The sequence below is a fragment of the Desmodus rotundus genome, chromosome 9 (assembly GCF_022682495.2).
Source record: "Desmodus rotundus isolate HL8 chromosome 9, HLdesRot8A.1, whole genome shotgun sequence".
Taxonomy (NCBI): Eukaryota; Metazoa; Chordata; class Mammalia; order Chiroptera; family Phyllostomidae; genus Desmodus; species Desmodus rotundus.
Window position 1 is genome coordinate 105,699,556 of NC_071395.1, and position 27,933 is coordinate 105,727,488.

The 27,933-nt window shown below is 52.3% G+C and overlaps 1 protein-coding gene across 4 annotated transcripts; it reads left to right on the forward strand.

Annotated features, from left to right (window-relative positions):
* Positions 1-5,148: 5,148 nt before the first annotated feature.
* Positions 5,149-27,069, forward strand: ODAD4 (outer dynein arm docking complex subunit 4). 4 transcript variants are annotated; one of them, XM_024553979.4, is made up of 12 exons: positions 5,149-5,339; positions 7,225-7,356; positions 7,615-7,765; positions 8,428-8,489; positions 8,763-8,928; positions 10,253-10,477; positions 10,659-10,866; positions 15,890-15,976; positions 17,277-17,473; positions 20,964-21,064; positions 23,550-23,634; positions 26,020-27,069. In XM_024553979.4, the coding sequence occupies exons 1-12, from the start codon at positions 5,217-5,219 to the stop codon at positions 26,529-26,531; spliced, it is 2,049 nt and encodes a 682-aa protein (XP_024409747.3). In that variant the 5' UTR covers positions 5,149-5,216; the 3' UTR covers positions 26,532-27,069. The 4 variants fall into 4 exon arrangements, with proteins under 4 accessions (XP_024409747.3, XP_045046101.2, XP_045046102.2 ...); XM_045190166.3 differs by having other exon boundaries at positions 7,240-7,356; XM_045190167.3 differs by having other exon boundaries at positions 5,251-5,526.
* The last annotated feature ends 864 nt before the right edge of the window (positions 27,070-27,933 follow it).

The window sequence follows — 27,933 nt, forward strand, 5'->3', positions numbered from 1 at the left end:
TGAGCGCCAGAACTCCTCCCAATTCGCTGCCCGGTATAGCCCCGCCCCCGTGGCGGGCCCATTTGCTGCTGGGACTTGTAGTTCAGCCAGCGTATCCATTCCAGAAGCTCAGAGAGTCTGCGGGCACCGCCTTTCCCGAGCCTGTAGAGCCGGGGAGGGATCGGGGGCGGAGCCTCGGGTGGGGAGATGGACCGGGCTACGCTGGGAGTTGAACGTACCGGGCTGGGGGCCGTGGCCTGATCGCTTAGGGGCTGGGCCGACCGCCACTCCGATGGGGGTGGCAGTGGTGGGGGAGGGTGTTGTTGGCCGAACTGGCTGTAGAGCTGCTTTGGGAACCTGGAGTCTCCTTCCTGTCTCCCCAAGGGAAAAACTGACGTCCGCCTCCCAGCTGCCTGAAATCGGCCACACCGAGCCCAGTTGCTTAGCCCCACTTTTTAAGCAGCCGTGGCAGACTGTTTTCCCATATACATGCCCTTGGATCCGTTCGGTTGAACCAGTGAGGCGAGGCTGAAAGCCGAGGCCAACATATCAGACTTCCCAGTGTGGGAGTGGGCGAGCAAGAAGTGGGTGAGCAAGTGGGGCTATGATGATGCCAGTAACACTGCGCAGATTCACGGAAGTTTCCAGGGCAGAGCTGGGGCCATCTCTGCCACTCTCCTGCTCCTCCCTGCCCCTCCCCCCATCCCACGCATAGACACTGGAATGAATGAACAGCTGCCTCCCTCTTCCCCATTTCCTTTGAGACAGACTAAATTTTCCGAACCAAAAACTGGGACACTCGGTCTGACAGGTACTGGTGAACTTGTGTGACAGAATATTTTAAATCAGACAGCCTTAGAAACCAGGACATAATATTTTCTGCTCCGACGTTCTGGAGCTTAGCAATGTCTACTCCAGTCCTTCTAGGTCTCTCCAACTGCTCCCTGACCCTAACAGCAGTGTAGCTTCAGGGTGGAGAATCACGGGCTGAGCAGGTGAGGTTAAGGGGAAAGGACAGTGTGCAGAGTCAGCACGCCTGTGCCCCTGCCAGGCACCTGGGTGACAATCACACTGTTGCAATGTTGTGACGTTCTTATGGACAAAAACTTTGCCAAATCCTCCTCCCCCCAATCCAGTTGTAGCCAGGATCACTTGCCTGAAACAAGACATCCCAGATGATGTCACTTTCAGGTCACTTCCTTCATTCACAGGCATCCCTGTGAAATAGCTCCTCATCACCTCTCTTCTTGGTCCTAGAGAATCTCCCACCCCTACATGGATTGAGCTCCACCACCACCAAGAATCTTCCCCAGTAGCACAAATCTCGGAGAAGGATCACCTCTCTGTAGGTAAAGAAAACATCTATGAAGGTATTCCATTTCTGGCCTTGGAGGAGAGCACCTCAGGGTCTTCATGAGGTAGTGGGAAGATTGCAGTCAGGAGGGATCACCGGTGCAGGAGCTATCCCTCTGGTTAGAAAGACAGACTGGTTCAGAAAGAGGCATACAGATGGAACATAAACTATAATAAACTCTTCGTATATAACTTAGCAATATTGATAAAAAATTTGCCCTGGCTGGTGTGGCTCAGAGAATTGAGCACTGTCTGCAAACTGAAAGGTTGCTGGTTCAATTCCCATTCAGGGCCAGGTCCCCCCAGTTGGGGGCGTGCTAGAGGCAACTGATGGATGTATCTCTAGTCTCTAGCATACAGATGTTGTTCTCCCTCCTTTCCCCTCTCTCTAAAAATAAACACAATTTTTTTTTAAAGTTTTTGGCTGGTGTGGCTCAGTGAATTGGCGTTGTCCTGCAAACTGAAGGGTCACAAGTTCGATTCCTGGATGGGGCATATGCCTGGGTTGCATGCCAGGTCCCTGGTGGAGGATGTGGGAGAGGCAACCAGTCAGTGTTTCTCTAGCACATTGATATTTCTCTCCCTCACTTTCTCCCTCCCTTCCCCTTTCTCTAAAAAATAAAAAATATATATAAATAAATTGATAAAAATTTAAAATGCACATGCCCTTGGCCCCAGCTGTTTCATTTCTAACAAATCTTTCAGATATACTTGCCTATGTCCATGAAAATAGGGATCTTTGTTTTCTTCACTGCTGTGTCTCCAGCACTTTGAATGGGGTCTGGTACCTAGTAAACACTCAGTAAATATTTGCTGAGTGATTAAGTCACCCTCTAGGTGTTGCTGGGGCCCAGTTTGATGAGTCTTAGCAGAGGCAATGAGAAAGTAACTGTCCAGACAGTAAGGGAAGAGAGGTGCTGGCCAGAGAGAGGATCCATGACCCACTCACCACGGTTTTTCAATTTTCTCAGTGGTCCCATTCCAGGCCTCTGCTCCCATCCCTCAACCCCTGACCTTCCCAGAAAAGACTCTCATTACACCGTCATGTCCCTGCAGAGATTCCTATGCCCTGAAGCTATCAACATGTCCCCATCTTCTCATTTTTCTCTTCTCTAAACTCTTTTGCTTTTCCCATTTGTATCTTCTAAAATGGGCTGGAGGACAGGTTCATGTCACTAGACACAGAAGGATATAGATACCATTTCTCTCCCTGGGCTTCGGGCATTCTATCTTCATTTCAGAAGCCTTAGACTGCCTAATGACTGCCCCTAGATTGTAATCCATTTTAGCCAATATTCATTGAGCACCTACTATGTGAAAAGCATGAGTGCTAGTACATACTCCTCACAGCAACATCATTTTGCAGATGAGCAACTGTCCCTCTGCCACCAGGTCCCTTGCCTGGTCCACTGATACCTGCTGCAGGTGAGGAGGGGAAGAAAATTATATCCACTGGGACTCTACATTTGACGTGGAGCTCCTCAAGACCCAGGAGTGTGTACCTTGCCCATTTTGGCATCCCCAGTGCCTAGCATGGGGCTTGGCACATGGTAGACCCTCACTGTATGCATGACTGGATAAACACTGGACCGAACATGTAGCTCAAAGAAATAAATTATAGGGGAAGGGCAAGGGGAGCAGGGTCCACCTGAGTGTAAAGTTCTAAACCCACCTCTCTCCTTGTGACAACCAGGGACAGGGGCTTCTAGCTGAGACCCATCACCCTGCAGAGAGCCACGAGGTTCTCTCTCACCTTTGCCCCACACTGACCATTCTCCAAATGGTGCCCAGGGCCCGTGTGTCCTCGGGAAGTGCCCCAGGGAGGCTCAGCCAGAGACAGTATCTGTGCAGAAATCCCCTAGTCCCATTCTCTTATTTTACAAACAAACAACAAATGCAGGGGAAACCGAGGCCCAAACAGGTAACCTTAAGGTAGATGAGAGGGCAAATTGATGCAACCATCAGTTTGAGAATTATCTAGTAAAACTGAAGAGTAACATACACTAAGACTCTGCAGCTCCACTCCTCGGTACATACCCTGGAGAATCTCCTACACACATGTGCCCGGAGGCATGTGTGAGAATGTCCAAAAACTGGACAGAGCCCAGGTGTCCCTCAGCAGTTGAATAGGTTCGTGGGTTGTGCTATATTGCCACAAAGAAAAACATGGCAGGTGTGGGAGAGTAAATAACTTGCAGCTACACAATAAACATAAATTAATCTCAGCCCTGGCTGGTGTGGCTCTGTGGACTGAGCACCGGACTACAAACCAAAGGGACACCAGTTTGATTCCCAGTCGGGGCACATGCCTGGGTTGTGGGCCAGATCTCCAGCTGGGGGTGCGCGAGGGGCAACCACACATTGATGTTTCTCTCCCTTTCTTTCTCCCTCCCTTCCCCTCTCTCTAAAAACCAAATAGAATTCTTTAAAAAATAATAAAAAAGCATTCTTCTTTTAATTAAACCCTTTATTTTGAGATAATCGTAAATTCATATGCAGTTGTAAGAAATAATACAAAGACATCCCATGTACCCCTTCACCCAGTTTCCCCAACGGTAACACCTTGAAGAACTTTAGAACAAAAACACAACCAGGAAATTGACACACAATCCACTGAGCTTATTCAGATTTCCCACTTTCTCCATGTACTCATTGTGTGTGTGTGTGTGTGTAGTTAAGGGTATCATTTTACTATTTCAACTTCAACAATGATTTATTTAGCTGCTACTATGTGCCAGAGTGTTGAATTCTGGAGATTCAGGGTTAACACAAGATCCCTGCCTTTGCATAGTCTGGTGGCTAGCACCTCCCAATGGGAGTCTGAGTGCCTGGTGTTGGCTCCTTCTCTGCCACTTGCTAGTTCAGTGATCTTGGGCATGTTACTCAACTTCCCTATCAGTTTCCTCACCTATAAAATCGAATAATAACAGTCCCTCACCCATTGGCTTGAACAGTATGCCTGGTATCCTAAAACAGCACTTAATCCCCTTACTTACGGTGGGGTGGAGCAATGTATACTAAGGTTGTGTGTGATAATGTTAGTTATTTACTGACCACTTTCCATAGGCAACCGAGACTCCACTTCTGCAAGCATCCTTAGTATGGGTCACAATCTTATTGATATTGCAAGTTGACATTTTAAAAGTAATGCAGGAAAGGCAAGGGTGTTTGTTGGAACCTAGTCCGATTGTGTAAGGGGCTGGAGTGGAGGGAAGAGGGAAGCATGTCAGGAAAGGCCTTGATCCAGTCCCGCCACCAGCAGAAGTTCAATAAAAAAATGTGTTCAACCGAGGGTTGGGCCCAGCGTTATTTTTCACTTTGTCTCATGCAGACCCTCACATATGGAAGGTTTTATCATCTTTCCATTCATTTGGCAGGAAGAATATTAAAGGCTTAGAGCCCTTCCCAGACAGTCGCAAGGTTATGAAGGGAATGAAGACTGCGCAAGCACTATCCGACTCCAGACCCAGTGCTCTTCCCCACCCCTGGCCCACGCGGTGAACATGTCCTCACCACGCGTGCCTTATCCCTACTCGGAATTCTGGCTCCATCCTCTTCCTATTTTATTTTTCTGGCTGTAAATTTTGGACACGATTCAACTACGGAGAGAACCAGAGAACCGGTGGAGCGTGCAAGAACGAACACCCACCTCACAAGCGACAGTCACACCTCCACCCAGTGCGCAGCTGCAAGGGCGAAGCGCAGGCTGGCCACCAGCTGCAGTTGTCCCCGGGACTTGGGCGGGGCACAAGCAAGGGGAGGGGCCGGAAGTAGCTCTGTGCATCCCGGTTGCTAAGAGACAGGGTTTCCACAAACTAGACGGAGGTTCTCCGGCTGCTTTTCTTCCCTTTCTGTGCTTAAGCGTCTCTCCGAATCTCGTTATCATGTCGGAGATAGAGGACCCAGAAACGAACGGCTTGCGAAGCACCTTTTCCTCTTACATGGCGGAGGGCGAGCGGCTCTATCTCTGCGGGGAGTTCTCTAAAGCTGCCCGTAGTTTCAGCAACGTGAGTCAAGCTCTGAACCTATCAATCATTCATCATCACTTTGGATGCCTGATAACTGCGGTCCTGATGATGCATGGATGACCGTGTTACCTCTGTTCACTTGTTCCTGATTAATGCGCCACTGTGACAGATAATCCCCTGCTGAGCCATTTCCTACCAATTCCCACTGCATTCCTCCTGATTCTTGGTAATCATTCCGTGCGTTTCACAATGACCTCTTCCTTTTTATTCAAGTATTTGTGATTGACTGGCTTCCTACAGAGCAGCCCCAGTTTCCCATCATTGGCCGGGGGATTGGCTGGGAGACTTCTTGCAGAAGTGAAGTCTCAGTTGCTTATAGAAGGGGATCAGTAAATAACTAACATTATCATACACAACCTTAGTATGAATTGTTCCATCCCACCGTAAATAAGGGGATTAAGTGCTGTTTTAGGATACCAGGCATACTGCTAAGTGCAGCAGAAGCCTGTGGGGGAGGTACTGTTACTACACAATTTTATACACAAGGAAACTGATAAGGAAGTTGAGTAACAGGCCCAAGATCATTGAACTAGCAAGAGGCAGAGAAGGAGTCAACCTCAGGCACTCAGGCTCCAGTTCTGAGGTGCTAACCACCAGAAGAACTCCCTTGCAAGTTAAGTATTTAGATAAGTTTTTAGCTCTTATGACCATTTCTTTTACAATAGCCACTTACTCCAAGGGGAGTGGCAGAACAGCTCTGGCAAACCTGTCCATACACTCATCCCAAAGTCAAGCTTCTCATCTGCTACCCAGAGTCTTTTGTCCTGTCCATCATCAACCAGATGGACCACCAGCTGAGTTCAGGAGCCCTGCCCCCATCCATCTTCCTCTTTTTGGATCATGTTTTGTCCTGAAGAACCTCAGAGAAAACAACACCCTGAGGGAAGATAGCTTTGGGTGAAAAGTGGCTTTTTTCCCCCCCATGAAATACAATAGCTACTTCCTCTTCCTGGAAAAGTAGGAAGGTCTTAGGAAGAGGTAGACACAGTCGATGCTTTCAGGAAGAACTATGGTAAAGATCTTTCAAGCAGAAGAAGAGAGGACACGGTGAGTAGGGAAAGAGTTCTGTTCCCACTTTAGGGCCAAAACCACAGTTTCATTTTTGCTGGCATTCTCATCTTTTTTATTTTTATTTTTCTTAAAAGATTGTATTTATTTTTAAAGAAAGGGGAAGGGAGGGAGAAAGAGGGAGAGAAACATTGATGTGCAAGAGAAACGTTGACTGGTTGCCTCTCTCATGCCCCCAGCCCAGGGACCCCGGCCCACGACCCAGGCACGTGCCCTGACATGGGCACATGTTCCTCTTGGTTTGTAGGGAGGTGCTCAACCCATGGAGCCATACAGGTCAGGGGTCATTTTCATCTTAATCACCTGAAATAGTGATTCATTCTCAAAAAGCTATGCAACTAAAGAGGGCTGGTGGAATGGATAACTCAAGTTGCAGATTGTCTTAAAATCCATTTTGTTGGCCTTTGGAATGTATTTTGAGTGTGTTGTGCACCCCTTTCAGCTTTGTGGTTGAATTGGGTATGCACCAAACGTCCTAAGATTCTATTGTCTGAGTGGAGTGGGGGAATCGTAGACACTCAGGGATATTCAATATTATCCACAGAGTAGTATATTCTCACGTCTCAACCAGTGGCTTGTGATCTGACCTTGTTTAAGATGAGCCTCTTGCAGATAATGGAGTTGACTAAGCAAAGATGGATAATGTGCTGCTTTTCATCTGATAAGCCCCAAAGCTCTGTTTGCTGCCCCAAGGAGTCCCTTGATACTCTGGCAGAAGGGTTTGGGCTGCTATTTCCAGTCCAGCTTCTACCTTGCCCTGCCTGGTACTTGTCGACCTGAGTGGTTCCCTTCTCAGGCTCTTCACCTTCAGAATGGAGACAAGAACTGCCTGGTTGCCCGCTCCAAGTGCTTCCTGAAGATGGGAGAGTTGGAGAAGTCCCTGAAGGACGCCGAGGCTTCGCTCCAGGGGGACCCGACTTTCTGCAAGGTGACCGCATGGGTGGAGAAGTCCATCTTGCTTTAACACTGCCCTTGTCTGCAGCGCCCTCTGATGAGTAGTGGTGGAAGAACCAGCCAGACTGCCTAGAGTTTGATGGCGTTTCCTCTGTCTTCATAGGTCTCTTGCCTTGTTTTCTGCCTCTGTATCCCAACCTTGACCTTCCACTTAGGACCCTTCTGTTCCAGCACACCTGAGTCCTGTAAGGCCTTGTCTGCCCGCCTTGATTTTGACTTCCTCTCATTTCAGGGGATTTTACAAAAGGCTGAGACCCTGTACACCATGGGAGACTTTGAGTTTGCATTGGTGTTCTATCATCGGGGCTACAAGTTGTGGCCTGATCGGGAATTCAAAGTTGGAATTCAGAAAGCCCAGGAAGCCATCAACAACTCAGTGGGAAGTGAGTGGCCATGGGCCTTTCCCTTATCCAGGAAGTCTCGTAGAATTCTTAGGTTTGGAGGAAGGCCTGAGGTGTCTCGGGTGGTGACCACCAAGAGGCCTATAGGGAATCCCATGCGTGCACTTGACTGCTGCAGATTTCATTGAGGATTAGGAACCTCTCACTGGGAGGGCCAATCCCCTGCCCACAGTGCTGAGCACTGCATAGTCTGGTTATTCTCAAAGCCAGGGCTCTTTCCTTCATCCCAAGTCAGACGAGTATGCCCGTTTTTGGCCTGGTGTCACAGGGTGGAATGGAGTCCTGAGCCTAGTCTTCCCTAGTCTTTGGCGTCCTCTCTTACACAAGAGCTGGCTTTGGGTCAGGGGGGAGGAGGAAAGAGTGAGAGCTTGCTAGTGTGGATTCAGAGTGTGGAAATGGCATGAGATGGAGAGATCTCTTTGTTTGGAAATCTGGCTGCCATGGCCTTGAGCTAGCAAGGGCTGCCTAGCTCCTATAAGAGCATTACACCAAATCTCTACCACTTGCCTGCCAGGCTGTATCAGAGCCAGCTTTGCAACAATACCTACCATCCCCCTGCCCGAGGCAGCTATTTCCACCTAAAAATATGTGAGAGATCATGCTGGAGGCCTGGCCAACCTGAACCCCAGCTTCTGTTCTTACAGGTCCTTCTTCCATTAAGCTGGAGAACAAAGGAGACCTCTCCTTCTTGAGCAAGCAGGCTGAGGTAAGGGCCCTGGATCTGACACTACATCCCCCCCAAGGGAAGAGGCCACATGTACCTGAGGCACACAAGTCCAAGTGGCCCTGTTGCGTGGGAACAGCTAACTCCTTCCCATTGCAGGCAGCATAGGACTCCGCCCCAGCTCTAGAGGGGCCCTGGGAGTCCAGCTGTTCCTGGGCCCGAGGTCCTGGAGGAAGACTATGGGACCACAGACCCTGGTCCCTGACTCCCTGTGCTCTGTGTTGAGGCTCTGTCGGTGTTGCTCCGTCTTCCCAGAGTATGAAAGCCCTGCAGAAGCCACATCTGGTGAGACACCTCCTACGCGCCCCCACGAGACAGTCCAAGCGGAAGGGCTCCCTTAAGAGTGAGAAGACTGTCCGCCAGCTCCTGGGCGAGCTCTACGTGGACAAGGAGTATCTGGAAAAGCTCCTACTGGACGAAGGTTTCAGACACTGTTTGCAGCAGGACACCAGGCAAAGGGAGCGTGGGGTGGACTTCATGCACGAGGCAGAGCCTGTTCTCTAAGATCAGCCATCGTGTTCCTATGGACAGGCTCTACTCTCGTTTCACAGATGAGGAAAGTGAGGTGCAGAAAGGTTAAGTCACCTAAGGTCCCACGTAGGTAAGCAGTGACGCAGCTTTCAGATTTGAATCCGGGAAGTTCAATTTCAGAACCCGTGCTCTTGAGCGCTATGGTACGCTGGGAGGGAACTCCAAAGCTCTGGGTCCTTCTCCCACCTTGTCTCTGAAGGGGGCGTCCCCTGGACCTTCAGTAAGGACAGAGGGCAAGGTAATCCAGCTGGGAGGCCCTAGAGGGGAACCCTACAACAGTGATACTAGACTGTCCCACAGCTTATCTGGGACAGCCCTTCCTTTTATAGACAAGGAAAGAGAGACCCTGATTGGCGAGTAACTTGTTCAAGGAGTAACTTGACAAGTTAGTTAGTGGTGGAGTGGGCACCAGAGCCCAGGCCCCTTAACCTCCGGTCCAACACTCTTCCTACTCCACTGTGCAGGCAGTGACAGGAAGCGGGATGGAGCCTTGAAATGCATGCTTTACATAAACATGTGCAATGGGACTATTGCCATTCGCTGATCAGCCTGGGCAGGGATCACCCTTGAATCAAATGGCTTTCCTCCAGAACTGACTTCCAAGGTCTTTGCAGGCTTCCCTGCAGGTCTGTGTCACAGGGCAGCCTCACCACTGACATGTCTCCATAATAGACCCGCCTGTGTGCTTCCCCCTGGGAGAGCTTCTGCGGACGGGCAGGGTGGCCTGAACATCACCTCCACCAGCCTTGCAGCTCTGCTACCAGCTCCAGCCTCTGCTCAGGTGGCGGGCAGGACCTGGACACACCCCTCCAGCTCCCAGGTCGCACCTAACTGGACCACCTAACGTCCGGGGAACTGCTGGGTGCTGGCTACCTGGGCCAGGTTGTGCATTTAGACTTTGTCTTCTTTAAGGACAAGCCTGAAATGCGGGAGCCCTGAGGCTGGGGGCTAGTCACCAGCTGCCCCTTCTTTATCTCTTCATACCTTGCCAAAAGGGGCCTATGCACTAAGCTGTGTACCGTGAGAATGCCTGGAGGCAGGGCTCTGGCCTCGTCTGGGCTCAGACAGACCCACACTGCCACCCATGCGCTCTTGCTTTGCTCACTGTTTCTGCAACTCCAGGCAGAGTTCCCCACAGGGGGCGGGGAGCCAAGAGGAGGCAAGGCTCTTAAATGCCTGTTCTGGTGGGTTCCTCCTCACACCCTTTCCCACAGATCTGATCAAAGGCACCGTCAAGCATGGCCTGACCGTGGAGGACCTCATCATGACCGGCATCAACTACCTGGACTCCCGCAGTGACTTCTGGAGGCAGCAGAAGCCCATCTACGCCAGGGAGCGCGACCGGAAGCTGATGCAAGAGAAATGGCTGCGGAACCGCAAACGCAGCCCCTCACAGACAGCCCATTACATCCTCAAGAGCCTGGAAGACATTGACATGCGTGGGTGGGGGTATCCTCAGAGGGGCGGGACTTGGCCAGGTGGGAAGGGAACAATAGCGTGGCTCAGCCACCCGCTTCCTTGGACTGTGAATGGGGTGGGGTGGGGGTGGGGGGAGGTGGGTGCTCCCCTCAGACAGGAAGAGGCTGCTCCCACCTGCCCATCACTTCTCTCCCTCCCCAGTGCTGACCAGCGGCAGTGCTGAAGGGAGCCTTCAGAAAGCTGAGAAAGTGCTGAAGAAGGTGCTAGAATGGAACAAAGAAGAGGTGCCCAACAAGGACGAACTGGTTGGAAACTTGTACAGCTGCATAGGGAATGCCCAGATTGAGTTGGGGCAAATGGTGGCAGCCCTGCAGAGCCACCGAAAAGACCTGGAGATCGCCAAGGAATAGTGAGTGCCTCCTCGGGCCAGGAGGGCGAGGCCCAGGCGCCTGCAGCAGAGTGGGGCTGGGCTGTGTATCTCCGCCTTTTGCCAGGGCTGCTGGAGGCTGAACTCCTATTTTCTGTCCTGCTTGCCTGAGGTCGAACCTGCAGAGGGAGGAGCCACCTGCCGGGGACTCGGGGCAGAGGGTAAGGGGTGGAATGAGACTGTCAGCCTTTTTGCCGCAAGGATGAGGGCAAACTAAAAAGCTCCCAATGGTCTGGCTCTTGGGGAGATGCTCATGTCAACAAGCCTTCCTCCATCCTGGGTGTGCCAGATGCCACTGCTGGCATGGGGGACACGACAGCGACCAGACGCAAGGGCCATGTCCCTGCAGCTGTGAAAGAAAAAGTGGCATAGCTAATAAATCGCCTTTGTGACATATCGTGAGGGAAAAGTACAGGACCCAGTGCCCCGAGCAGCCTGTCCAGGGAAGACTTGATTAGGCTTTGGGGAATACACTTGGCCTGTGAGAAGTCACTGGGGCAGGCAGGCAGAAGGCAGCTTGAGGCTGGAGAGCACAGGGCATTGCCAGGGGGAGAGTGGCCAAGAGGAGGCTGGACCAAATGGGTAGGGGTCAGATCCAGCCAGGGCCTCGCACACCCAGTGCTGACTAAGCGCCAGGGCTCTGGAGTCCGGCCAAGCGGGCATGGGTACTGTGTCTCCCAGGCAAGGCACTTAACCTCTCTCAGCCTCAGTGTCCCTTCTGTCAGGCGGACATAACTACAGCCCCACCTGATAGGGTGGGAGGAGGACAGCACACAGAGCACACAGAAAGACCTCAGGGCTTTGCTGTGTGTCCAGAGTAGGAGTAACATAAATGCTCCCAGGAACCAGCTCTTCCCAGACATGATGGCCTGCTCTCGGAGGTACCGTGGCTTTCTGGGCACGTGGGCTGAACCTTTGGAGTCATTTGTGACTCTCTCCTCCTATCATCCTGTATCTATGCGCAGGTCGGCCCTTGGCTGTCCCTGTCTCCAGCTGCTCTCACATACGTGTCACCTCTAGAGACACACTGCTTGTCATCTGCCAACCCTGCTTCCCTTGTTGACAGACAGGCTTTGGCCCCTCTTTGCCTGCAGGTTAACCAAACGCCTTTGCCTCCCATGCAAGGCCCTCTCTGGTCCTACTTCTGCAAAGCTGTTGTCAGGCCTGCGTTTGGGTTGAACTGGATTTCCTGAACATTCCTGCCACCTGCCCTCTCCTTCCCGTTCATCTGAGCCCTGCGTGCCGCCCATTCCCAGTCGGATCCTCACCTGCCTATGCTGTGCCAAGCAGAAGTTTCACTTGTTGGCCATTTTGGAAGCAGAAAAAAATTAAAAAGCCAACCAACTTTGGAGACAGACCTCACTTTGATGGCTGGCTCCGGCCCTCAGAGGCTGTGGATTTGATTAAGTTGCTCACCTCAGTTTCCTCACCCCTAGTGAAGGCATAATAATGCCGGCTCGCAGGGGTCATGAGAGTTAAAGAAGATATGTATACACAGTAATCTGGATCCAACGATATCCCAAGCCCTAAAGAAATGTAAATCTGTACTTCTGACCAGACTCTCTCTCAAGCCCCAGACCTGCATAGCCAATTGATTCCAAGGCGTTTCCACTCAGGTGTTCCACAGGGACCCCAAATTTAACATGTCCAAAGTGGAGTCCCCTATGTTCCCCCAAACTTCTTGTGCCAGGGTTCCCTATCCGTGAGGATGTCACTGTGGCCACTCAAGTTTCCAAGAAGGAGCCCAGGCTGCTTCCCAGACACCTCCCTCCCCTCACTGCCCCTGCTTGGCACCCCCGGGTCCTGCCCACACCGCCTCTTCCCCTGCAGTTTCCCTCCCACAGCTCAGTCCGGACCCTCCTTTGCTTCTTGCCTGTTTCCTCTGACCTGGATGTCCTGCTGCCCAGCTGGCCCTTGGTGCAAACAAATGTGAAGGTCAGACAAAGTTCAAGTGCCCAGTTCTGCTGCTCTCCCTAACCTGGCTTGTCCCTCTTGACCCAGCTCTCTCCGGGCCCCTGGACAACTGTGTCCCAGCCAACACCTTGTGGCTCTGCTCCTGCTAGTCCCTAAACGGGACCTCCTTTTTTGCCACCTTTTCCTCATCAACTCCTTCCTACCCATTCTTCAAAATGTAAGTAAGTATCTTCCTTCTGGAAAGCTCGCCCTGCGTCCCAGGGGTGATTTGGAAATCCCTCCTCTCTGCCCACAGTGCTCTCTGCCCACACTCACGTGGTCCTGTAGACTCTGGACTCTGGATGGGACTATCGCATATTCCCTCTCCCCCCAGCACCTGCCACACGTGGGCCCGCAGTAAATGTACGCTGAGTGGCTGAACAAATAGAGGTGTTCCTCAGAGTTAGTTCCTTTATAACATCCGCAAACGGGCCTCCAGTCTTGCTTGTGAGTTCAGTGTGCCCCAGCTTCTCCCTTGTTCTAGTCAGCCACACACCCCCTCCCTGCCCCCCCCCACAAAGCCTGGCATTCTTCCAGGTGCAGCTCAAATCCCAACTCGTCTAAGTAGTTTCTTCAATGCCCACAGCCCTCGCTTCTTTCTTTGAATACTCTCTAGATGATTTGATCGCATGCTTTCTCATTATTATTACATATGACACTATTGTTATGGATAAATTACCGTGTTACAACTTACTCATTCATCACACCGGAACAGAGCCCCCACTTGACAAGGGGAGCAGACATCAGAGGTGGTGTGGGAGCAGCAGGTGCAAAGCATGGTCAAGGGTCCAAGGAGAGAGGCAGGTGGGAGCCCTGCCGGGAGCCAAGGAGACCTCAGAGAGGTCAGGGGTGTCTGCAAGGGGCGACAAGGAGGGAGAAGGGTCCCCTAGGCTGAGGGGCGTGGCGGGGTGTCAGGATTTGGGGAACTGCAGGTAGCATGCAGGGCTGGGGGCCAGACCCCCGTGTGGAGTGGGAGGTCGGGAAGCTGCCCGGAGGAGAGGAGGAAGGACCTTAGCCTGAAGGTACTAAAGGCGGACGAGTGTGATTTTACATAAGTTGCACGGTGTTATACTTGGTTCGCAGCCACGTAGTGCTGCCAGCAGAACCTGACAGTCTTCTCCCTCCCCTCCCCCAGCTACCCGCCCCCTCACTTCTCTGGGAACGAGTTGACACGGGTCCTTCTGGCCCCTTTTAATGCATTTACCTACGCATTTAAGTACAACTCTGCATACACAGGATCGTTAAAACAAAAGCAGCTCGCTTCTGTTTGTTTGGTATTTTTAAGTGCGTCTGGGGAAACGTTTCATTCGCACTTCCGCTCCCACAGTGATTTGCGTGACTACCCCTTTGGGGGCACTTGGGCCGCCCCGTTCTGCCATGGCCTGCAGCACTGCGGGGCCACTCCCCAGATCTGTGCGCACATGAGTGTCTTTATCAGATGTGCATTTGAGAGAGGCAGGCCGGCCACAGTGGGAAGGCTGGATAGAGGGGGAGGGCGTCGTGGAGAACTTGGGAGCCAGCTGGGCTGCAGGCGCTGAAGGGGGGAAGAGGCACCGGACAGGGGGAGAGTGAGCGGAGGGGTGGGGGGCGGGCGTGGCGGGGGAGGCCTTGCTGTATTTGTTAGGAAGGAGGTAATTTTGAACGGAGAGCGCAGAATGTCCACAAGGTGATGGTAAACAATCGCGGTAAGGGGGTGCACGTGTCTTTTCCATCATGGAAATGTCCTACTCTCTTTCCTGTAAACACTGAATACTGTATACAGTGAATACGTGAGTACTGTGAACATTTAAATAATATGGAAAAATTAACAGTTTCCCTCATACTCTCATTTCCCTTAGATAATCACTGTCAATAGTTAGATTTCCATTCTCTCTACTTTAAAAAGGCCCACTTTTTATTTATTTGCTTTTTTTTTTCTTTTGGTGGTTTCAAACAACACAGTTTTATTCTCCTACCGTTCTGGAGGTTATAAATCTCTGCTTCTGGGCGGGGTGAAAATCAAGGTGTTGGTAGGGCCTCACTCCCTCTAGAGGCTCAAGCGGAGGCTGGTTCCTTGCCTCTTCCAGCTTCGGGAGTTGGGTTCATGGCACTCCTTGGCGGGCGGCCCCTTGTTCCTTGCCAAAGCCAGGAGCGCAGCATCATGCTGCAGGCCCGCATATTTATCTTTAACAAAAATGGTGTGCTAGACATAGAAAATACTCCTGCCATCTGACTTATGAACTTAATGTATCAAGGGTGTTTTCCAGACACAAAAATTGCTGGTGCTAAGGCACGGATAACGTTTAGATTGTTTCCAATATTTATTCCTTTTCTTTTTTCTTTTTTTTTAAAGATTTTTCTGGCTTGTGTAGCTCAGTGAATTGAGCACTGGCCTGCAAAGCAAAGGGCTGCTGGTTCGATTCTCAGTTGGGGTACATGCCTGGGTTTTGGGCCAGGGACCCTGGGGCGGGGGGGTACCTGGGTACACAAGAGACAATCACACATTGATGTTTCTGTCCCTCTCTTTTTCTCTCCCTCACCCTCTTTCTAAAAAAAATAATAATTTTTAAAAAGATTTTATTTATTTATTATTAGAGAGGGGATGAGAGGGAGAGAAACATCAATATGTGGTTGCCTCTCATGTGCCCTCCACTGGGAACCTGGCACAACCCAGGCATGTGCCCTGACTGGGAATCGAACTGGTGACCCCTTGGTCTGCAGGCTGGCGATCAGTCCACTGAACCACACCAGCCAGGGCTCCAATCTTTATTCTTATAAACAGTGCCTTAATGTCACATTATCCACTTGAGGTAAATTCCTAGAAGGAGAATTATTAGATCAAATGGACACCTTTGCAAACTGTTGACTGCTGGCCCACTGGAAAGTTCCCAGTAATGTTCATTCTTGGCTATAGGCCTTGAGAGGCCCTGTGTGTGTCATCCCTGCCAGCCTGGGCACATCCCTCAAGCTGGACCCTGAAGCCAGGGACCCTGTCCTTGACTGCTTTTCTGTTTGCGCAGTGCCTGGAATGACTGACTTCTAGTGAACAGCTTCTCATGATTCTTCCCCGCAGCGACCTTCCTGATGCCAAGTCGCGAGCGCTGGACAACATTGGCAGGGTTTTCGCCCGAGTCGGGAAATTCCAGCAAGCCATTGACACGTGAGTGACCAAGGACGGCCCTGCCACATCTTGGGGCCAGGACTTCCCACCCTCACACCAGGTGTCCAGCCTGGGGCCGGGATGCCAGGCAAAGAGGCAGGGGAAGACCCAAGTCTGGCCCAGCTCTGCTAGGCGGCCATGGGAGAGCTGCGTTGCGAACTCCGGGGCTCAACAGTTAGATTAAGGAGCAGACTAGAATCAGGGTTTTCTCAGGGCGTCCCAGTGACAAATCACCTCGTGCGTTTGCTAGGTGTGTGAACTCCTTGGCCTCTTCCCTGCAAATTTCGATTCCACCGGCTTGGGTTGGGTTGGAGCACAGGGATCTGTTTTAACAAGCGCTCCAGGTGACTGTTACCCTGGACCTGTTCAGGAATTGGTGAACCGATGCAGTCTTGGACTTCTTCTGACCCTATTCTGTGACTCTGGTCATGCGAGGACAATGGTAACAGAGTCTGAGCTCTGCAGGTGGCCCCACTGCTGGACTTTTGATGTCCAACCCTGGGGCTAGTGACCTCCTGCAGTGGGTGAGTCAGCCCCAAGGAAACTTCAGGGGAGAAACTGCAGACCAGCCTGGGCTGGGCAAGCCTGCTCCTCGGGCCCGCCTGCCTGGTGCAGAGAGAAGGCTTTCGGGCCTTCTCACTGGATTGGAACAGACTTGTTCATCTCAGCTCCATGTCCTTTGGTTTCCCGAATGGCACCTGGTGTCTGTGTGGTGAAAGACACAGGAGTATGAGAGCTCACCTACATTTTTAAAGATTTTATGTATTTATTTTTAGAGAAAGGGGAAGGGCGGGAGAAAGGGAGGGAGAGAAACCTGGGCCCGCAACCCAGGCACATGCCCTGACTGGGAATCAAGCCGGCGACCCTTTGGTTCATAGGCCGGCACTCACCTACATATTTTTATAATAAAAAGCTTTATAGTAAATATGCACTTATTATTAAATATTAATTTGGAAAATACAGAAAAGTAGAAGAAAAATTATTCAGTCCCACCACCCAAAGATAAGTCCTGATTCTAATCCTACTCTTAACTTTTTTGGTTCACATGCCATTCTTTTGTCTGTGTTCATTTTTTTCTCAGATGTACTTAATATGCTTAAACAGCATTTTTATGGTATTTCAAATGCCATTTGTAAACATTATTTGCAAATGTTGTATCGAGTTTCATCCCATAGATGTTCCGACATAGTTCTGAAAGTTTTGAAAGATGTTAGTGATTACGAGCAGCACCCCTCATCTAAAAGAAGTGGTTGGAGAACAGCTCTTATCAGGACTCTGGCCGGGCTCTTCCTGTCCCCAGGTGGGAGGAGAAGATCCCTCTGGCAAAGACCACTCTGGAGAAGACCTGGCTGTTCCATGAGATTGGCCGCTGCTACTTGGAGCTGGACCAGGCCTGGCAGGCCCAGAATTACGGCGAGAAATCCCAGCAGTGTGCGGAGGAAGAGGGGGACATTGAGTGGCAGCTGAACGCCAGTGTTCTGGTGGCCCAGGCACAAGGTATGGGCTCGGAGAGGACACCCTGCCTTGCCCAGGCCTCAGGCGCAGCTGCCACGCCTGGGCTGGGAATTCTGTGGGCCAAACGTAACATCCCAGTGCGCCCCTGCCCAGATTACTTCTGATCCTGAGAGTGGGGATCAGCCCCTCCATTCTGACCAGCGTAAGTGCCTAGTTAGGGCTAAGCTCAGTTAGGGCTCGGGGAGAGCTGCCGCTGCCCATGAAGAGCACCCATGAAGGTCACCAGAACAGCGCCGCCTCCTCTTGCCTTGGTGCCCCTTACACTGGCATTCTTGCGTCTAATCACTATGCAAGCCGGTGACGTGGGCATCACTGTCCTCATTTTGTAGACGTGGAAACTGAGGTGCTGAGTGTTTCGGCGGATTGCCCCAGGTCACACGAGAGAACTTTCTGGAGTGATGGAAGTGCTCTAGAACTGGGCTGTGGCACTTGTGGCGTAACTCTATAAATGTGCCAAAAACCACTGAACTGTGTACCTAGAAATGGGTGCATTGTGTAATGTAGGACTTACATCTCAATGGAATCATTTTAAAAAAACAGCAAGGGCCCCAGGGGGTGTGGCTCAGTGGGTGGAGTGCCGGCCTGCAAACCGAAAGGTCGCCGGTTCAATTGCTAGTAAGAGCACATGCCTAGGTTGTGCGTTCAGGCCTCATTCGGGGCACAGAGGCAACCAATCAGTGTTTTTCTCCCTCTGTTTCTCCCTCCCTTCCCCTTTCTCTGAAAATAAATACATAAAAATCTTAAAAAAGAAACCCAGCCAGGGGCAGGGGTAAGGAGAAACAGATAAAACAAGGTGGGCGATATTGGGATAATTGTTGAAGCTGAGTGATGAGTAACCGTGGTTCGTTATACTCCTCTTCCTTTCGTGTATATTTGAAATATTTCCCTAATGTGAAGTTAAAGTGGAAAGGACTCCAGGTCACAAGCTGATAGGTGATGGAGCTGGGACTAGAACCCAGTTCTATTCGACTCCAAAGCTCGGGCTTTGTCAAGCTGTGCTAAGCTGCTCCTCCTGCTCTGGGTGCACAGCTGACCCCCATTAAGGGAGGAAATGTGACCCATGCTGTGCTCAGGGGCATAATCATTCATTCATCTACAAATACTTGGTAGCTTCCTGATAACAATTTCCTGCCCTCTTGTCTGAAAAGGTAACTTTTTAAAAAGGATGTTATTTATTTATTTAAGATTGTATTTATTTTTCAGGAATGGAGGGAGAAAGAGAGGGAGAGAAACAAAAATTTGTGGTTTCCTCTCGAGCGCCCCCTACTGGAGACATGGCCTACAACCCAGGCATGCGCCCTACGCTGGGCATCAAACTGGTGATCCTTTGGCTCACAGGCTGGCACTCAACCCACTGAGCCACACCAGCCAGGGCTAAAGATTTTATTTTATTTTATTTTTACTGAGAGGAGAAGGGAGGGAGAAAGGGAGAGAAACATCCATCAGTTGCCTCTCTTATGCGCCCCAACTGGGAAACAAACCCACAACCCAGGCATGTGCCCTGACTGGGAATCGAACCAGCGACCTTTCACTTTGAGGGGCAATACCCAACCAAATGAGCCACACTGATTAGGGCTAAAGAGGTAATTTTTAAGGAGAAACTTCAGGGATGAGAAGGCACCAGCTGTTTTAAGAGCTGAGGGAACAGCACTTAGGAAGGTGGGTAGGAACTGGGCTGATTTCATAAGCCAAAGGACACCAATGTTAGCTGGAGCTCCCGGGGGCCAGGGAGGTTTGGAGGAAGGAGGCTGATGAGGGGCCAGATTCACAGGGCCTCACAGGCCCGGTTACAAATCATAGCTGCTTTCCTAAAAGTGTAGGGAAAACCACGGAAAGCTTTAAACCTAAATCACGGACACGACTACTGCGGCTTTTCCTAGAACTATTTTCTGTCCTCAGGAGGGCATTATGTAAGCTGAAGCGGAGATGGGACATATCCCTCCGGGTGGACATTATCTTGCGTCCACTCTTCAAGACTTATTGGGCCCTCAGGGCCCCTGGAGAGCTGGGCCCCACGCTGCCCGTCTCAGTTTCCCCTCTCTGAGGTTAAAAAAAAGCACATGCAGCAGCCTGGGAGCCACTGGGTTCTAGAGGCAGCACAGCCTACGGGGCAGGCAGAGCTTGGGCTCTGGGCCCTGCTGGCTCAGGGACCTTGGCAAGTGCCACTCGGTGCCTCAGCTTCGTCCGCTGTAAGTAGGGATGACTCTCGTATCTGCCCAGGGGGTTGGTATAAAGAGCGTGTGGGCAGTGAGAACGGGACCTGGCAGGCAGTGAACACTCGTTGACTATTCGCCTCTTCCTCCTGCCCTCTCGTCGACGTCCCTTAGTGTCTCTAACGGTGACGAGAGAGCTGCAGGCTTTGGGAAAGCCTACTTACGGCTCAGGAAAAATGGAGGTGTAAAGGTGAGGATTTGTGCCTGCGCAGAGTGGGGAGGAAGGGGAGAACAGCCCCCAGGGTCCGGAAAACTTTAGGTGACAGATTCAGTTAAAAACAAACAAAAATAGCCTCTAGTGTTTACTTGCATAAATGTTGACTCCTCTGCGGACCTGCAGCGTCCGAGTGACACTGAGCTTCATTCACAGCGGCCTCGGTGAATACTGTGACTCTGCCTTTATGTAGCTCTGTACATCTGACCACATTTACTGGGACTCTGTATGCTCTCGGAGTTACAGTGAATTGCTCTTCCAATGGAAGAGCCTCGAGCAGTTTGCCTTACAGACTCAAGGCCCCCTTGCCCCGCGGGTCCCAGAGTGGTTCTCAGGAGGGAGTGGGTCTGGGCATACACGTATTCAGTTATACCAGAAAGCTGTGGTACGTGAAAAAGCTAAGATATGGGGTCCCCACACCTTGACTGGTGAGAACTTCTCCCGTTCCTTCCCGAACTTAAGCTCTTTTAAAGGGCAGTCAGTCATTCCAGTCCCAGCTCCAGCGGTAAGTGGTGGAGTGGGTGAGCCCGGAGGAGCTGCCCCGGCTCTGGGTTCAGTGTACGCCCTGGGCGTGCCGGCCTCCGAGAGCCTGGCTCCCAGCTGCTGGCCCGTGAGTCAGTCCGACCCTTCTGTGTTTCTGTGGCCTCCACAGGGTTTTTAAAGAACCTTAGCGAACTTTTTTAAAACATGGATTGCCTTTCTGGAACAATCTAAATATAGGGCAAGACTGAGTTGTCCCCCTGGCCTAGAGTCACATGATGTGGGCCCAGGCCCCCTTCCCTCACCTACTGCTCTGAATGCCCCAGGGTCCCAGCTTCTGTCCTTAGTGGGGAGGTGGCCCGGGACTGGAAATCAAAGGGTGGCCCCGAGCATCTTCATGATGCTGCCAGAGACCTGGGGCTGACTCCAGATGACACAGGGTCGCCCTCCCAGGGTCTGCGCGGGCCAGGGGCCCCTAAGGGGGCCTGGCACCTGCAGGGCAGCCGCATCATGCAACACACAACGTCACCACCTACCCGTGCTGTGCCTCCCCTCTGTTTTCCAGTGAAGCTGAGAGACTTCGAGGCGGCCGTGAACAACTTCGAGAAGGCCCTAGAGAGAGCAAAGCTTCTTCACAACAACGAGGCACAGCAGGCCATCATCAGCGTGAGCCTTTCCCCCAGCTGGGCCTCTCTGGGGTTCGGGGTGGGCAGGCCCTCAGCCCCTCAGCCTTCCCAGGGGGCCTATCCACAGAGATTGATTACCCACCACCCCCGGGCACACGGCAGGTAGGGCCGAGCCTTTTGGATGTCGGCCGCTGCCCTCAGTCCACACAGCAGCTCTGTGCACGTATTTTCATTTGAAATACACACAAATGGAAAGCTTTACGAAACATACTCATCTTTACTCTGGACGCTGGTATTTCCTATTCTATTTTTCATTTTCTTTTATTTCATGCTGGTGGAGACCTTCTGAACTGATTTAGGTTTGCAGTTTCAAAAATGCTACCTCCTAGCAGACCACACTGTTCCATAAGGCAGCCAGCTGCTGGCCACGTGTGGCTACTTAAACGAAAAGGAATTAAAAGCAAATACAATTTAAAATTCAGTTTCTCAGTCACGCTGGCTGCATTAGGAGCGCTCTGTAGCCGCACATGGCTGTGGTGCTACATCGTACAGATCCCGAGTGGGCCCATCGTCGCAGAGATTTCTGTTGGAGGGTGCTGGCCTAGGCCGTCGGCTTCAGGAGGCAGAGACCACAGGCAAAGCCGCTGCTCCCAGAGCCACTCCAGGCAGTAGGCAGCTCAGTAGGAGCATGCACCCCCTGCCCACGTCCCTCCCGCTGCTGGCCAGACTGCTGCCTCTGCGCTGTCCCATGTCAAAATTCCAGAGCCACCACCAGCACATAGCTGGACCCCAGCAAGCGTCTGCTCAAGTGAATGATGCAGGGTCCTCATCCTCTTGCCCTGGCTGACAGAAGCCAGACTGCGTAATTCGTGGGCAGGACGAGGGGCACGGCTGCAGAAAACACGGTGGAGGTGTAGCTGGCATTCAGGAAAGGGAGCAGGGACCCTGGGAAGTGACATCCGGAATGTGCTGCAGCTGGAGGGGACCCTCATGCTAGCTTTGAAGGACAAGGACCGCAGGGTCTGGCCGGGCTGAAGGTGAGGGAGGCTGGGAGGCCTTGGGTGCTGAGGAATGTGTGGGAGGTAGGAAAGGAGACCCTGGCCTGGACCCAGGGACTGGATCATGATGGCAGAAGGAGTTAAAGAACCCGAGACAGTTGGTGGACCAGCCTGGACTGGAAGGTCTAGGAATGGCAAAGAAGCCACCTGACCCACTCGGACTTTTAGGGAGCGAGAGCATGGTTTGTGAAGACCACCGTGAAACCATGTTTTCCTGGTCGTGGAGGAGAAGTCGCTCCTGAAGGGGCCCCACCATGTGGCAGTCCGTGCCCTGTTTTCACCTGGCCCAGGGCGACTTAGGAGGGGCCGGCTCCCTGGATGTGCACCTTTGCCTTTAAATCTGGCCTCCAGAGGCGGAGCGCTCCCCTTCACTTGGGAGTGCATGCTCCCCGGTTCCCACTAAATCTGCTTCCACACGATCGCCCTGCAAATACTTGGAGAGATCGTGGCAGTTAAATTCAGCAAATATTTGCTGACCATGAGCCAGCCTGGACTGGCCAGCCCAAAGGTGACAACCATGGTCCTGGCCCTCAGGAAGCTTGATGTCAGCAGGAAAGTTGTAACAAAAGCCTCTCTCTCACAACCAGTGCCCTAGGGACCAGGCACACAGAGTGAGAGAGCCCCAGCAGGCAGGCAAGGTGGGGCTCTCCCATCAAGGAGGGTCTGTGGTCCCCTGGCGCACTGGGTGGGGTGCCGAAAGGTTGAGAGGCAGAGAGAAGTACCCGTGGGGCCAAGCAGCCCCACAGCCCTAAGTGGCTCCTCATGGGACCCGGTGCCTGACCTTTTTCCCACCCGGATGGGCACCTCCAGGCAGGAAGGCGTACAGGGGGTGCAGACCAACACTGCACGTGCGTGTCCAGGCCTGGTGGTCACTCAGCAGATGGTTCCGAGTGCCCACGGGTGCTCCGCCCATGCAAGTCACGAGGAGGAAGGCAGAGCCTGTCTCAAAGGTGCACAGGCTGAGATCCAGGCCCCCAGGCGCCCTGCAGTCACCCTGCAAGCCCCTCTGAAGGCAGGCCAGCCCAGGTGCCCCGCAGCGTGTGTCTCAGTGCCTTCCATGGCTTGCTGCCCTGCTGCGGCCTCAGGGACTTGCCCTGAGCCTTTGCATTGGCTGGAAGCTTCAGATAAAAATGTGGAGATCAGTGGATACATATCCTTCCCAAATACATGCCTAAGCCCAAGGGAAATGAGGTCTGAGTTCCCAGCAATCAGGTACCTCATGCCATTTAGCCTGGGTACTTCCAGGTCCCTGGTAGCAACTAACCTCGGGGCAGGAGCCTTTGGAGGAGCCAGGAGCAAATGAGGGGGTGGGTAGTGCAGAGCCCTGCCTCCTGGGGTTGGTTGGGACTTGGGTGAAAGGGGAAGTGTAGGGGCCAAATAGGGGTTATGAGAGTTTATTGGTTCCTCTATTACCCACAGGCTTTGTTTGTTTGTTTGTTTTTAATCTATGTTTGTTTTGACCCACAGGCTTTGGACGATGCCAACAAGGGCATCATCAACGAGCTGAAGAAAACAAACTACAAGGATTTGTTCAAAGAAAAGAAAGAGAAAGGCGAGTTCCCAGAGCTCCTGAGACCGCAGCTCCAGAATTTCCCCCTGCATTCCCTCTGTCAGTCCCAGCCACACCGTCCAGTAGCTTCTGCAGTCTCAGGGTTCAGCGCTGACTACCAGGCATTCTGATTTCAGTGCCAGCAGCAGCCCCAGCCTTTCCCCCGGGCGGGAGACTGGAGGCGATCCAGCCCACCTCGGGCTGGGGTCTGCCCAGAGAGCCCACTCCTCTGTTTCTTCAATTAAGTCATCAAGTATCTGCTGAGCACTTCTCAGGTGTCAGGGAGGTGTGACATTTGGGGGAGACAGAGGCTCAGCCCCTGCCCCTGAGGAGCCCACTGCCCATTCATTGGGTAAGCCAGGCCTTTAGAGTTGTCCCCAAATGGGCTCCTGCAGGTGGGTGCTGAGCTGGGAGACCTGCTCTGCTGGGAGCACAGGCAAAGCGCTCAGTCTTCCCTGGGGAGACAGAGAGAAGGCTCCAAAGGGGAAGAATCACCCTTTTCAGGCTCCACAAGATGCCCGAGGCTTTTCCAGGTACAAGATGGAAGAGGGAGGGCATTTCTGGCAGGGACTAGCAGGAGCAAAGACAGAGGCAGAATTACCATAACTTACACTTTGGGGCTCTTCCTGTGTGCCAGGCACTGGGTGAGGCATCTCATTCAGTCCTCACCACCCCAGGAGATGGGTGCTCTTTAGGGTCACACAGCAGTCTGATTAGAGCCACACTGTCCACTGCTGTGTGGCGCTGCTCTTTGGGGCCAGCATGGGTAGAGAAGGGGCAGGGGTAGGGCGCAGAGGGGCACCAGGGTGGGCTGAGGTGCAGAGATGGATCTGCCATATCACATTCTTTCTCCCAAGGCCTCAGAGAGCAGAGAGGCCTTTGGCTCCCTGGCTCCAGGCTCTTTGAAGGAAGTGAGGGAAGAGGAGGTGGCTGGGACCCAGGGATCCCGGCCCCCACTGAGTCATTAGGGACGGACCCCAGAAGGGATGAGTGATGCAAGAAGTTGCTCTCCATTCAGTGCTTCCAAGGTGCCAGGCACTCTTCTCGGGACCTCATACACTATGTTCAGACTTATCCGATTCCTCGAGAACACTATGGAATAAGCATTACTAGTCGCTTGATTTTACGGATGACACAGAGGCAAAAGGGCTGAAGTCCCATGGTGGTTTCCTGTCTGGGGCAGCCTGGCTCCAGGACCCAGGCTCTTTCCATGGTTCCATGCCATCCTGGCAACAAGACCGCCTCCACCTGCCCTTCTGCGGTGCTTAAGCCTTATCGCAGTTACCCTGCAGCCAAGGGGACAGAGCTGCCTTCAGGAGCCAAGGCCAAAGCCCTCTCTGACCCGGGCGTGGTAGTGGGAATCTGGGGGTGGAGTCTGTGGGCACCTGAGCGGCCCTTCCTTAACCAGTGCCTGTCATGTGGTAGCTGGATCCCCTCAGAGAGGGGCTCTTCCTCTGCCCCACATGACCTGGGAGCTGCTGTCAAAAGCCACAAGAGCAACAGATGTGAAGGGACACAGGTGGGAAATGGCAGATGCTCCAAGCATCCTCCCTCACATGCCCTGCCAGTCTCCACCGACCATGTGCTGGGGAAGGTGTAAAAAACCTTATCGGAGTAGCCTGCACCCAGTGGCAGCTGCCGGGCACTTCCCTCCCAGAACAGCAGGTGGCAGCATTGCATAGCCTTCACCACCAAATGGCAGCCTTTTCCACGCTGTGACGGTGGAGCCCCAGCAGGCACCTTAGAGACCAGGGGCTTCCAGGAGAATGTGGAGGTGACTCAGAAGGAGACTGGTGGCTTTTCTCTGTAGCTGGTAGAAACAAGGAGCAAGGATCTCTCTGGTTGTAAAACAGCTCTCCAGCTGAACTTGCTGCAAGCAGTCTGCTCATATTTTTAGAGGGAACCTCCCACCAAAATGATGAAATGTGCTTCCCAGGGACAAAGAGAAATGCAGAATTAGGCTGCTGGAGAAGAGACCCCCTCTGTCCTTTCCCAGCACCTACACTATTTCCTGTAGGGAAAGAGAGAGTGCTGTGGGGGCAGACTGTCCTGGGTTTGAATTCTGACTGTACAGGTTTGCAGTGTGATCGTGGTATGTGACTTCTCTCTACCCATCTTGGGTCCCTTGACTGCAAACTCACATCAGTGGTGGAGCACATTCTCATGACACCACGCCCGACAATCAGAGGGTGTCATCTGTGCAGCCCGCATGGTGCCCGGGGCAGGGCTGGTGCTCAGCAATGCATGAGCCCCTTCCTCTCCTTCCGGAAAGGAGTCCTCTTAGAAGTGCAGCACCCCCCCTCTCCCCGCCCTCAGCTGGGGTTCACCCGGGCCCAGAGTCGGACAGACTTTTACCTCTCTCTCCTCCATCCTCTTGTTTTTCGGTAGAGGCTGCTGCATTGGATACTGCATCAGTGATGGCGAAGGAGAAGGAAGGAACGAGGAGGAGGAGAGACGAGCCCGAGAAGGTGATGAAGCAGTGGGTCAGAGAGCAGGCTGACAGCGAGAGAGATCTAGAGGATGAGTCGTCTTACGAAGACATTCTGACCGCCGTGAGTGAGCAGGAGGAAGACAGGCAGAAAGAAGCAGAGAGAACGAGCTCCTCAAGAAGAGGACTGGGAGCCACGGGAAGAGATTCGGGAGAGGTTGCCAAGAGACCGTCCGGAGAACTGGGCGTCAGTACAGGAGAAGCAGGCAGGAAAGTATCAGAACTGAACAGAAGGGAATCAAGAGAAATTTACAGGAGGTCTTCCGATCTGGAGCAAAGCCTCTCGGAAGACTTGATCGGAAAGGAATCGGGAGGACAAAAGGAGAGTCTTTCAGAAGCTGGCAGAACAGAGTTGGAAGAGCGAGGGAAAGCAGAATTGGGAGAAATGAAAACAGAAAATGAAAAAAATTGAAAAAAATGAAAAAGAAAGACGAATAAAGCAGTTTTCAGTAGACATTAGAATCAGGAGGCTAGTGTTCCCAGGGACCACGGGGATCTGTTGAAACTGCTTTTGAATTGAGATTTTTTTAATGGGAAAAAATGTGGCCTGGGCCCTACAGGTCACTTCTGCCTCTTTCTGATACTGTTTTCCCTTTAAATATATATCTTTCACTCTTACAAGCGCTGAGTCTATCATTCTGCCTCCTCACCCTGACCCATCTTCAGAAGAGACTTAGAGAATGAATGACTTAGCGTGACGTACCACTTCCCAAGCAGAACTCTGACTTGACCCTGACTGGGTGAGAACCACAGAGGCCCCCAAACAAGGCCTGACCTAGAGGGTGACCGAGGTGTGAAGCATGGTCCTCTCCCCCAGGCCCTGTCCAAGAACTTTATGGAAGAAAGAGAAAGGTGCTAAGAAGACTTTCAGGAGGGTGAGCTACAGGTGAGCTCTAAGAACCGGGACAGCTTGAAGGGGGCAGGAAAGAGAAAGGACGCCTGGGAGTAGAGGCGTCGGGCGGACCATTGACTCACCTTGCTGAGGACCTACGTTGTGCAGTGCACTGTGGAAGGCTCTGTGGAAGAAAAAACTGACGGGACAGCCTCAACCATCCCTCAGTGAGGGAGACCTATCTGTAAACCCTGAGCCCCGACAGCAGAATGAAGTGAACTCTGGCACTAGGAGGGGATCTGTCCTCTGGGAGAACAGAGGAAGAAAATGGGTTCTTGCCCAAGAGCAGGAAGTGGCCTGGGAGGAGGAGCTAAGGGCGGGTCCCAGTGCGTTCCCTCTGCCTGTCCAGTCAGCCGGGCTCCCAGGCCTGTTTCCTCTCTCCTCTGTGGAAAGGGTGCCCGCGGCAGGGGATGCTGTGGGCATTTTATGAGTGCTTAGCTCGGCACTTGGTACACAGGCTGCTCTCCAAAATCCACCCGCGCTTTCCGTGGCTTCACAGAGGAAGTGGCGGCTGAGCAGCTGCCTCAGAGGATGAATGAGAGTTTCACTAAGGTTATTTATCTGTCCCTGTGTCCACGGCCATCCTGGTTCTGTCCCGCAATTCCCGGCAGGGTTGGGTTGAGGCTGAATTTAGGCTGGGACAGGGCCTGGACGAGGGTGAGGCATGTCAGCCGCACCATTTCAGAGGTGCCAACTCAGTCAGCAAGATAAACTATTTCAATGCAATATATTTTTAAAAGATTGCAAACCCATGATGAATAAAATACCAAAATTGCATATAAAGACAGGATCTGGCCTTGCACTTGCACGACACTGCTTTCTTTCCTCTCTCCTTATCTCGGGGTGGAACCAGGGAAGGGTGACTCCTTTCCTTTTTAAAGAGTTCATTATTAATCCAAGAACTAAGAGGCGGGAGAACCCC